Source organism: Oncorhynchus mykiss, chromosome 12 (genome assembly GCF_057628025.1).
Source record: "Oncorhynchus mykiss isolate SJ-2025 chromosome 12, ASM5762802v1, whole genome shotgun sequence".
NCBI classification, from domain to species: Eukaryota; Metazoa; Chordata; class Actinopteri; order Salmoniformes; family Salmonidae; genus Oncorhynchus; species Oncorhynchus mykiss.
This window is the reverse complement of record NC_143033.1, coordinates 15,399,692-15,412,282: the sequence shown is the minus strand read 5'-3', so window position 1 is coordinate 15,412,282 and position 12,591 is coordinate 15,399,692. Positions and strand designations below refer to the sequence as shown.

Here is a 12,591-nt window from a genome sequence, read left to right as displayed (position 1 = left end):
TAGGTATTGGGTTTGTGGCTTAGTGGGGGTATCTAGCATAGTCTATGGCTGTCTGGAGTGGTTCTCAAACAGAGGCAGGTGTTTATCGTTGTCTCTGATTGGGAACTATATTTAGGCAGCCATATTCTTTGAGTCTTTCGTGGGTGATTGTTCCTGTCTCTGTGTTTGCACCAGATAGGGCTGTTTAGGTTTTCGCACGTTTATTGTTTTTGTTAGTCTATTCATGTATAGTCTTCGTTATTAAAGAACCATGAATAGAAACAACGCTGCATTTTGGTCCGTCTCTCCTTCACCACAAGAAAACCGTTACAGAATCACCCACCACAACAGGACCAAGCGGCGTGGTGACAGGCAGCGGCCGCAGGAGCAACAAAGTTTGGATTATACGACTTGGGAGGAAATAGACAGGTGGGCGGTCGAGTGCCGGAGCCCGCCTGGGATTCGCTGGAGCAGTACGAAGAGGGTTATAGGAGAATGGAGTTGGAGAGACAAGCACGGCGGCGTGGACGGAAGCCCGAGAGTCAGCCCCAAAAATGTATTGGGGGGGGGGGGCTCAGGGAGAGTGTGGCAGAGTCAGGAGTCAGACCTGAGCCAACTCCCCCTGTTTATCGTGAGGAGCCAAGGAGGAGACCAGAACCAGAGCCGGTGTAGGAGGTGAGCGAAGCAGAGACTGTGAAGGAGTTAATGGGGAAATTGGAGGAGAGAGTTATGAGGGAGTGATTGTGTTGGTGCTTTAGGCATGGAATTCGCCCGACGGAGCGTGTCGGGGATTTGATGGCACCTGGGTCAGCGCTCCATACTCGTCCTGAGGTGCGTGTTAGTCGGCTGGTGAAGATTGTGCCAGCCTCACGCACCAGGCCTCCTGTGCATCTCCCTAGCCTTGCACGTCCTGTGCCAGCCCTGCTCTCAAGCTCTCCAGTACGCCTTCACGGTCCGGTCCATCCTGTGCCACCTCCACACACCAGTCCTCCGGTGGCAGCTCCCCGCACCAGGCTTCCTGTGCGTGTTCTCGGCCCAGTACCACCAGTGCCAGCACCATGCACCAGCCCTTCAGTGCGCCTCGCCTCTCCAGTGCTGTCGGAGTCTCCCGCCTGTTTAGCGCTGCCAGAGCCTGTCTCCTCTCCAGCGCTGCCGGAGTCTCCCGCCTATCTAGCGCTGCCGGAGCCTTCCTCCTCTCCAGCGCTGCCGGAGTCTCCCGCCTATCTAGCGCTGTCAGAGCACATTGTATGATTTTTAAGTCATTAATTTGCATTTTATTGCATGACATAAGTATTTGATCACCTACCAACCAGTAGGAATTCCGGCTCTCACAGACCTGTTAGTTTTTCTTTAAGAAGCCCTCCTGTTCTCCACTCATTACCTGTATTAACTGCACCTGTTTGAACTCGTTACCTGTATAAAAGACACCTGTCCACACACTCAATCAAACAGACTCCAACCTCTCCACAAAGGCCATGACCAGAAGGCTGTGTAAGGACATCAGGGATAAAATTGTAGACCAGCACAAGGCTGGGATGGGCTACAGGACAATAGGCAAGCAGCTTGGTGAGAAGGCAACAACTGTTGGAAAACAACTATTAGAAAATGGAAGAAGTTCAAGATGACGGTCAATCACCCTCGGTCTGGGGCTCCATGCAAGATCTTCCTCATGGGGCATCAATGATCATGACGAAGGTGAAGGATCAGCCCAGAACTACACGGCAGGACCTGGTCAATGACCCGAAGAGAGCTGGGACCACAGTCTCAAAGAGAACCATTAGTAACACACTACGCCGTCATGGATTAAAATCTTGCAGCGCACGCAAGGTCCCCCTGCTCAAGCCAGCGCATGTCCAGGCCCGTCTGAATTTTGCCAATGACCATCTGGATGAACCAGAGGAGGAATGGGAGAAGGTCATGTGGTCTGATGAGACAAAAATAGAGCCTTTTGGTCTAAACTCCACTCGCCGTGTTTGGAGGAAGAAGAAGGATGAGTACAACCCCAAGAACACCATCCCAAACGTGAAGCATGGAGGTGGAAACATCATTCTTCAGGGATGCTTTTCTGCAAAGGGGACAGGACGACTGCACCGTATTGAGGGGAGGATGGATGGGGCCATGTATCGCGAGATCTTGGCCAACAAACTCCTTCCCTCAGTAAGAGCATTGAAGATGGGTCGTGGCTGGGTCTTCCAGCATGACAACGACCCGAAACACACAGCCAGGGCAACTAAGGAGTGGCTCCGTAAGAAGCATCTCAAGGCCTAGCCAGTCTCCAGACCTGAACCCAATAGAACATCTTTGGAGGGAGCTGAAAGTCCGTATTGCCCAGCGACAGCCCCGAAACCTGAAGGATTGGGAGAAGGTCTGTATGGAGGAGTGGGACAAAATCCCTGCTGCAGTGTGCTCAAACATGGTCAAGAACTACAGGAAACATATGATCTCTGTAATTGCAAACAAAGGTTTCTGTACCAAATATTAAGTTCTGTTTTTCTGATATATCAAATACTTATGTCATGCAATAAAATGCAAATTAAGTACTTAAAAATCATACAATGTGATTTTCTGGCTTTGTTTTAGATTCCGTCTCTTGCAGTTGAAGTGTATCTATGATAAAAATTACAGACCTCTACATGCTTTGTAAGTAGGAAAACCTGCAAAATCGGCAGTGTATTTTTTTGTCATTCAACGAGAGAAGACTCGTTTTAATGCATATTTTTTTACAAAAAAATACTGCGCAAAACATCTTAGTTATATGTAAAAAAAAAAAAAAAAAACGTCAAAATGAATGACAGATTTCTTGAGTTATCTTAGAAAAATGTTGACTATTTTGAGGAGGTGTATACTGGCTACGACACACTAGCCGAACTTAAGCATGCTGGCACCTTGTTTGCGGTAGGTAGGCTACTTGTTTTAAGAGTTAGAGAGGGCTGGAAGTGTTCAGGAGAGGGGCTGAAAGCATTTTCTACACATACGTTCTGAATATAAAATCACAAAATGTGTGTTTATCAAACCGTGACACATAATACCAATAGAGGCCAACTTCCTATGAACCCCAGGACAATCTGTAGGTTTTACATAGAGTATGGTCCCTCACAAGCACTGTAAGGGATTACTGGCTAAAGACATCCAACATATCAATATTCATTCTCTCATTCTGACTCTGCCTGCATCCACTGTTTGTTCGTTTTTCCAGCAAAGTGGATGTTTGTGGATATAACAGACCGAAAGAAGCATCCTCAATATTTGCTTGTAGATAAAGTGTTATACAACAGCCTGTTTTTCCTAGTGTTTTTCCTAGTGTTTTCCTTTCTTTAAATCATTGGAATAGTCTGGGGCAAAAACAGACTGAAAACCAGCACAATGGTACTGATAGGCTCTATATGCCAAAGAATTTTCCCAATATAGATGTCTGACGTAGGTACAGAATAGATTTATTAAACCTAGCTTCAAGCAAATGCATATCAATGGACAGATGGCCTGAGAGCCAGGTTGTTTGAGAATGCATGAGCATTCTCAAACTATTACTGTGACGGCGGCTGCTTCTTATAGGTGGTGCATCCACTGCATCTTACTGTTGGAAGCAGGGCCTTCTCGTTCTCTTATTAACTTACCTCTTGAACTATGCTGTACTGATCAAAACATTTAAAAAAGGAGAGAAATGTCACAATATTTCAAACACCAATTCCATCTGGAATTACCGCTACCTATATTTGGAAGCTATGGATTCATAGTCTCTGTTCACCACCGGCAGAGGAAACAGAGAAAACAGAAAACGGCCACAAATGGCTTAATTTCTCTGAATTGCTCTCTGGCACACTCCTGAAGGAGGGAGTGGAGACAAACAGGAAGAATCTCAGGGTGCTATACCCTATGTAGAGCAATACTTTTGTAGTAGTAGTGCACTATATAGGGAATAGGGTAGCTTTTGGAAAGCAGACAAAAACGGCATTATTACAAATGACAGACGTGGATAGGGCTGGTGAATGTAGGAAGCCTAGCACCTCTCACTGAGCCATTTATATCACGCATGCTTATTCCTCTTAATGGCAGACCTGAGTTCAAATGCTATTGAAATTCCCTTCAAATACTTTATCTGTGTGTGCTTGAGCCTGCCTTTATGAACTGATATAGTAGTCCCACAACTGCAAACCCCACCCAACAGGCATTCACCAGGGCAGGCTAGATCAAACGCTTAAAGTATTTGAAGGATTACAAATAGTATTTTAACCCAGGTCTGGTTTATTTCTGTCTCGAATGAGGGAGGGATAGGTAGTGGTCTGAAGTAGCAGTGTTTTCCTACCTACAAATAACTGGCTGTTGAGCTGCAGATGGATGTGACCATCGGCGGGGGCCTTCTGTGTGGCGTTGGGGAAACCGTCCACACGCAGCGAAGCCTCTTTTACATTCCGCTCCGCTCGAACACGGTGCCACCTGTCGTCGTTTAGTGCCACATCGCCTGTCTCCACCCGCACTTCAAAGGGGCCGTTGCCCACGTCAAACGAGAAGACCACCTCTGTCGGCGCTGTAGGGGGAGGGAAGGAGGAAAGGAGGAGGGCGGATTGCGGAGGGAAGGAGGGATGGAAGGAAGGAAGGAAGGAGAAAGAGAGTTATACACACCAGATAAGTAGCATTTGGATAGGCGGGTAAATATCCCAAAATGCAGAGTGCCAAATATATATTTTTTACCTCCAGACATCTAGATAATTTTCCTCCCCTTGTCTTCTGACATTTTCTTTCCAATCTTGTCTATAAAAATACTAATCTGACCCATGTAACTTTCACTGCTCGGACAAAATCACATTTACACTTTTTCAGTTGTATGTCTGACACAACTGTGAAGCTTTTTTGATGGTTGCTGTGACCTTGAGTATCAACAGGAATAGAGAAAGATGAGGGGTTGTCATGCCGATACCAGTACAAAGTGGCCTGACAACATTGTGTTCCAGTTATTTTCCCCCAGATCTATCTCACACACTACATCAAAAACGTCCACTGCTGGCCTGGCACTAAACTCCACTATACAGTAGCTAGCTACAGGTAACTGCCAAAATAAAGGATAGACCAAAGTCTTAAAAGGGAGTTGGGCCACCATGAGCCAGAACAGCTTCAGTGCCCCTTGGCATAGATTCAACAAGTGTCTGGAACTCTATCGGAGGGATGCGACACCATTCTTCCACAACAATTTCCATCATTTGGTGTTTTGTTGATGTTGGTGGAAAACACAGTCTCAGGTGCCGCTCCAGAATCTCCCATAAGTGTTCAGTTGAGTTGAAATCTAATGACAGACGGCCATGGCGTATGGTTTACATTGCTTTCATGCTCATCAAACCATTCAATGACCACATGTCATTGTCATCCTATGGGGGCATAGCCATGGTAGCCAAAATAATGGCCTGCCCAGCATTTTTATATATGAACCTAAGCATGATGGGATGTTAACTTAATTGAGGAAAATAAGAACAATCCGAAATTCCTTTTTGATACTGTCGCAAAGCTAACTAAAAAGCAGCATTCCCCAAGAGAGGATGACTTTCACTTTAGCAGTGATAAATTCATGAACTTCTTTGAGGAAAAGATTATGATTATTAGAAAGCAAATTACGGACTCTTCCTTAAATCTGCGTATTCCTTCAAAGCTCAGTTGTCCTGAGTCTGCACAACTCTGCCAGGACCTAGGATCAAGAGAGACACTCAAGTGTTTTAGTACTATATCTCTTGACACAATGATGAAAATAATCATGGCCTCTAAACCTTCAAGCTGCATACTGGACCCTATTCCAACTAAACTACTGAAAGAGCTGCTTCCTGTGCTTGGCCCTACTATGTTGAACATAATAAACGGCTCTCTATCCACCGGATGTGTACCAAACTCACTAAAAGTGGCAGTAATAAAGCCTCTCTTGAAAAAGCCAAACCTTGACCCAGAAAATATAAAAAACTATCGGCCTATATCGAATCTTCCATTCCTCTCAAAAATTTTAGAAAAGGCTGTTGCGCAACAACTCACTGCCTTCCTGAAGACAAACAATGTATACGAAATGCTTCAGTCTGGTTTTAGACCCCATCATAGCACTGAGACGGCACTTGTGAAGGTGGTAAATGACATTTTAATGGCATCGGACCGAGGCTCTGCATCTGTCCTCGTGCTCCTAGACCTTAGTGCTGCTTTTGATACCATCGATCACCACATTCTTTTGGAGAGATTGGAAACCCAAATTGGTCTACACGGACAAGTTCTGGCCTGGTTTAGATCTTATCTGTCGGAAAGATATCAGTTTGTCTCTGTGAATGGTCTGTCCTCTGACAAATCAACTGTAAATTTCGGTGTTCCTCAAGGTTCCGTTTTAGGACCACTATTGTTTTCACTATATATTTTACCTCTTGGGGATGTTATTCGAAAACATAATGTTAACTTTCACTGCTATGCAGATGACACACAGCTGTACATTTCAATTAAACATGGTGAAGCCCCAAAATTGCCCTTGCTAGAAGAATGTGTTTCAGACATAAGGAAGTGGATGGCTGCAAACTTTCTACTTTTAAACTCGGACAAAACAGAGATGCTTGTTCTAGGTCCCAAGAAACAAAGAGATCTTCTGTTGAATCTGACAATTAATCTTAATGGTTGTACAGTCGTCTCAAATAAAACTGTGAAGGACCTCGGCGTTACTCTGGACCCTGATCTCTCTTTTGAAGAACATATCAAGACCATTTCAAGGACAGCTTTTTTCCATCTACGTAACATTGCAAAAATCAGGAACTTTCTGTCCAAAAATGATGCAGAAAAATTAATCCATGCTTTTGTCACTTCCAGGTTAGACTACTGCAATGCTCTACTTTCCGGCTACCCGGATAAAGCACTAAATAAACTTCAGTTAGTGCTAAATACGGCTGCTAGAATCCTGACTAGAACCCAAAAATTTGATCATATTACTCCAGTGCTAGCCTCTCTACACTGGCTTCCTGTCAAAGCAAGGGCTGATTTCAAGGTTTTACTGCTAACCTACAAAGCATTACATGGGCTTGCTCCTATCTATCTCTCTGATTTGGTCCTGCCGTACATACCTACACGTACGCTACGGTCACAAGACGCAGGCCTCCTAATTGTCCCTAGAATTTTTAAGCAAACAGCTGGAGGCAGGGCTTTCTCCTATAGAGCTCCATTTTTATGGAACGGTCTGCCTACCCATGTCAGAGACGCAAACTCAGTCTCAACCTTTAAGTCTCTACTGAAGACTCATCTCTTCAGTGGGTCATATGATTGAGTGTAGTCTGGCCCAGGAGTGGGAGGGTGAACGGAAAGGCTCTGGAGCAACGAACCACCCTTGCTGTCTCTGCCTGGCCGGTTCCCCTCTTTCCACTGGGATTCTCTGCCTCTAACCCTATTACAGGGGCTGAGTCACTGGCTTTACTGGGGCTCTCTCATGCCGTCCCTGGAGGAGGTGCGTCACCTGAGTGGGTTGAGTCACTGATGTGGTCATCCTGTCTGGGTTGGCGCCCCCCCCCCCCCCCCTTAAGTTGTGCCGTGGCGGAGGTCTTTGTGGGCTATACTCAGCCTTGTCTCAGGATGGTAAGTTGGTGGTTGAAGATATCCCTCTAGTGGTGTGGGGGCTGTGCTTTGGCAAAGTGGGTGGGGTTATATCCTTCCTGTTTGGCCCTGTCCGGGGGTGTCCTCGGAGTGGGCCACAGTGTCTCCTGACCCCTCCTGTCTCAGCCTCCAGTATTTATGCTGCAGTAGTTTATGTGTCGGGGGGCTAGGGTCAGTTTGTTATATCTGGAGTACTTCTCCTGTCCTATTCGGTGTCCTGTGTGAATCTAAGTGTGCGTTCTCTAATTCTCTCCTTCTCTCTTTCTCTCTCTCGGAGGACCTGAGCCCTAGGACCATGCCCCAGGACTACCTGACATGATGACTCCTTGCTGTCCCCAGTCCACCTGGCTGTGCTGCTGCTCCAGTTTCAACTGTTCTGCCTTATTATTATTCGACCATGCTGATCATTTATGAACAATCGAACATCTTGGCCATGTTCTGTTATAATCTCCACCCGGCACAGCCAGAAGAGGACTGGCCATCCCACATATGCTCTCTCTAATTCTCTCTTTCTTTCTCTCTCTCGGAGGACCTGAGCCCTAGGACCATGCCCCAGGAATACCTGACATGATGACTCCTTGCTGTCCCCAGTCCACCTGACTGTGCTGCTGCTCCAGTTTCAACTATTCTGCCTTATTATTATTCGACCATGCTGGTCATTTATGAACATTTGAACATCTTGACCATGTTTTGTTATAATCTCCACCCGGCACAGCCAGAAGAGGACTGGCCACCCCACATAGCCTGGTTCCTCTCTAGGTTTCTTCCTAGGTTTTGGCCTTTCTAGGGAGTTTTTCCTAGCCACCGTGCTTCTTCACCTGCATTGCTTGCTGTTTGGGGTTTTAGGCTGGGTTTCTGTACAGCACTTTGAGATATCAGCTGATGTACGAAGGGCTATATAAAATAAATTTGATTTGATTTGATTTGATTTAAAGATGCACCATGCAGAAATCGCTCTGCCATTTCCTGGTTGCTAAAATTCTAATAGTTTGCCTAATTTCAGTTTATGTGACAAAACAAGCAAGTGTAGTGTAGAGAATCATTGTACCATCTAAACCGCTGTGAAATATATTTTCCATAACAAAATACTATATTTTCAGCTGTTTGAAGCTAGTGTACAAAAACGGGAAGCATAGAAATAACACATAGAACAGATCTTACGCTTCTAAGACTTCCTTTCAATGAGAATGACAGATCTATAACTCACATTTCTATGTGAATTTGGTCAGGTTCCACATAGTTACATATTGCCACTTTAATTGATTTTAACTCAGGGATCACACCTATGTGGAAGCACCTGCTTTCAATATACATTTTATCCCTCATTTACTCAAGTGTTTCCATCATTTTGGCAGTTACCTGTATGTACTTTATTCCCTGAAAACATTTGTCATGCATTTTTCTCTTTCATTTTGTCACTCCCTTACCATAGAAAGCCTTTATTTTCTATGGTGGAGTAGGTCAGGGTGTGACTGGGGGGTATTCTAGTTTATTATTTCTATGTGTAGTCTAGTTTTTGTATTTCTATGTTGGCCTGGTATGGTTCCCAATCAGAGGCAGCTGTCTATTGTTGTCTCTGACTGGGGATCATATTTAGGTAGCCTTTTCCCAACTGTTGTTAGTGGGATCTTGTTTTTGTATTGTTGCTTTTGATCCCTACAAGGCTGTACGTTCGTTTGTTTCTGTTTATTATTTGTGTTGCTGGTTCACATTCTAATACATTTTGATGAACCCAAATCACGCTGCGCCTCGGTCTACCTATTTCGACGAACGTTACACATTTAGTGTATATGTTTATACAAAGATCTTCCTAACTGCCCATCTTGTCTGAATGGATCATTTTAATTCATTCAAGTTGTAAAGTTGTGGGGCGGCTTGCTTTAGCTCTTTAAAAATATTTTTGAGGCAGTGGAAGAAGTTTAAAAAGTTGTACTTTACTATTTAAAGCAAAACAATTACATATGGTCAAAGTTATATTTACTAAAATAATTGGTCTGATTATTTTGATAGACTACTATAATACTATTTGTCTACATGTAGTCGGGTGTGCAACTTTGGGCACTTTGGCCCTGCAAGCTTTCAGAAATGAAAACTTATTGAAACACCATTTTACCAGTATTATAATTGTTTTTGATAATGGCTGCGATCGTACTATTCAGGAATGTAAATATGATTTACATTTTTCTCAGACAGCCATAGACAAATGCAATTTCCATCTCATCATTAAACATACATTTTAGTTGAAAATGAAATATCATGCAATTTATTTATAACACTTTTCTAATACATTTGTACATGAACTTGTATTGAATATTTTTAAAGTGATTTTTAAGGTGTTCCTAATCTTAATAATTCAACACAGCGCCTGAATGTATAAACTTGCCTTTGTGACAGCTGAAAACATGTATTTATCATAAAAAACTAGATTTTTCCAAAGGGAGCAGTCCGTGTACATGCACTCTTTCTTCAGGTTCTCACAGCACAAAGACTCAATAAGGTTCTCAATGTTGCTGCAGCTGATCACTTTGTGATACCGTAGTTTGTCCACCATGGACTGGAGGTTGGTGCGGGTTTTGCAGAGGCGTGTGTCCCTATCCTGGCCAGTTGGCTTGACAACCCAAAAAGGACATATTTTGCAGAATTCAGTGTAGGACATTTTAATCTCTGAATATTCCCTCTTAAAATTCTGATAAAGGTTCTGAATTGTGCCATTCAAGAGGCACTTCTGCTTTTTCTTCTTGTTCCTCATTAGTGTGTCCTTTTTCCCTGTTGGTGCTCTACTGTTGGCATCACGTTCATAGAATCTAGTGATTTTATTTTCTGTGACTGTGCTAATTATGTTACACTGCTTTTTCCTGGGGTATTGAAGACTTGTTAGCCTGTTTTCATTTGCCCTTTGACCAGACCATACTTTCTCAGGATGTTGCCTCTGAGCATTTTTGAAGCTACTTGTTTGTCCAGTTGAATTGCTAGGGTTAGAGATTCCAAAACCCTTCTATGGATTATATGGCAACAACACAACAAACCAAATGTTATTTGTCACATGCGCCGGATACAACAGGTGTACATTAGAACTTAAAGTGAAATGTTTACTTACAAGCCCTTAACCAACAATGCAGTTAAGAAAATATTTTTAAAAAAACAAATAATTAAAGAGCAGCAGTAAATAACAATAGCGGGGCTATATACAGGGGGTACCGGTACAGAGTCAATGTGCGGACGCACCGGTGTCGAGGTAATTGAGGTAATATGTACATGTTGGTGTAGTTATTAAAGTGACTATGCATAGATAATAATAAAGAGGAGCAATGCAACTGTTCTGGGTAGCCATTTGATTAGATGTTCAGGAGTCCTATGGCTTGGGGGTAGAAGCTGTTTAGAAGCCTCTTGGACCTAGACTTGGCGCTCCGGTACCGCTTGCCATGCAATAGCAAAGAGAACAGTCTGTGACTAGGGTGGCTGGAGTCTTTGACAATTTTTAGGGCCTTCCTCTGACACCGCCTGGTATAGAGGTCCTGGATGGCAGGAAGCTCGGTCCCGCTGATGTACTGCGCACTACCCTCTGTAGTGCCTTGCCGTCGGAGGCCGAGCAGATGCCATACCAGGCAGTGATGCAACATACTCTTTTGAGGATCTGAGTACCCATGCCAAATCCTTTCAGTCTCCTGAGGGGAAATAGGTTTTGTTGTGCCCTCTTCATGACTGGCTTTGTTGTGCTTGGACCATGTTAGTTTGTTGGTGATGTGAACACCAAGGAACTTGAAGCTCTCAACCTGCTCCACTACAGCAACGTCGATGAGAATGGGGACGTGCTCAGTCCTCCTTTTCCTGTAGTCCACAATTATCTCCTTTGTCTTGATCACGTTGAGGGAGAGGTTGTTGTCCTTGCACCACATGGTCAGGTCTCTGACCTACTCCTTATAGGCTGTCTCATCATTGTCGGTGATCAGGCCTACCACTTGTGTCATCGGCAAACATAATGATGGTGTTGGAGCCGTGCCTGGCTGTGCAGTCATGAGTGAACAGGGAGTACAGGAGGGGACTGAGCACGCACCCCTGAGGAGCCCCTGTGTAGAGGATCAGCATGGCAAATGTGTTGTTACCTACCCTTACTACTGGGGGACGGCCCATCAGGAAGTCCAGGATACAGTTGCAGGGTGAGGTGTTTAGACCCAGGGTCCTTAGCTTAGTAATGAGCGTTGAGGGCACTATGGTGTTTAATTTCATGGCTACAGACATGAGTGCCAGGGGTCTGTAGTCATTTCGGCAGGTTAACTTAGTGTTCTTGGGCACAGGGACCATGGTGTTCTACTTGAAACATGTTGGTATTACAGACTCAGACAGGGAGAGGTTGAAACTGTCAGTGAAGACACTTGCCAGTTGGTCAGCGTATGCTCAGAGTACACGTCCTGGTAATCTGCCTGGCCATGCGGCCTTGTGAATGTTGATCTGTTTAAAGGTCTTCCTCACATCGGTTGCGTAGAGCATGATCACACTGTCATCCGGATAAGCTGATGCTCTCATGCATGTTTCAGTATTACTTGCCTTGAAGTGAGCATAGAAGTTATCTAGTAGGCTCATGTCACTGGGCAGCTCTCAGCTGTGCTTCCCTTTGTAGTCAGTAATGGTTTGCAAGCCTACTACATCCGACGAGCGTCGGAGTCGGTGTAGTACGTTTCGATCTTAGTCCTGTATTGACGCTTTGCCTGTTTAAAGGTTAGTCGTAGGGCATAGCGGGATTTCTTATAAGCTTCCGGGTTAGAGTCCTGCTCCTTGAAAGTGGCAGCTCTACCCTTTAGCTCACTGCGAATGTTGCCTGTAATCCATGGCTTCTGGTTAGGGTATGTATGTACAGTCACTGTGGGGACGACTTCACCGATGCACTTATTGATGAAGCCAGTGACTGATGTGGTGTACTCCTTAATGCCATTGGCAGAACGCCGGAATATGTTCCAGTCTGTGATAGCAAAATAGTCCTGTAGTTTAGCATCTGCTTCATTTGACCACTTTTTTATAGACCAA

General features: G+C 44.6%; 1 protein-coding gene across 2 annotated transcripts in view; it reads right to left on the bottom strand.

Moving 5' to 3' along the window:
* LOC110537019 (contactin-associated protein-like 4) overlaps positions 1 to 12,591 on the bottom strand; it is a 215,625-nt gene that overhangs the window by 53,576 nt on the left and 149,458 nt on the right. For both annotated transcript variants that reach the window (XM_021622727.3, XM_021622728.3), the window contains exon 17: positions 4,283 to 4,504. In XM_021622727.3, coding sequence (XP_021478402.2) covers positions 4,283 to 4,504 — 222 coding nt within the window. The remainder of the gene's footprint in view (positions 1 to 4,282; positions 4,505 to 12,591) is intronic.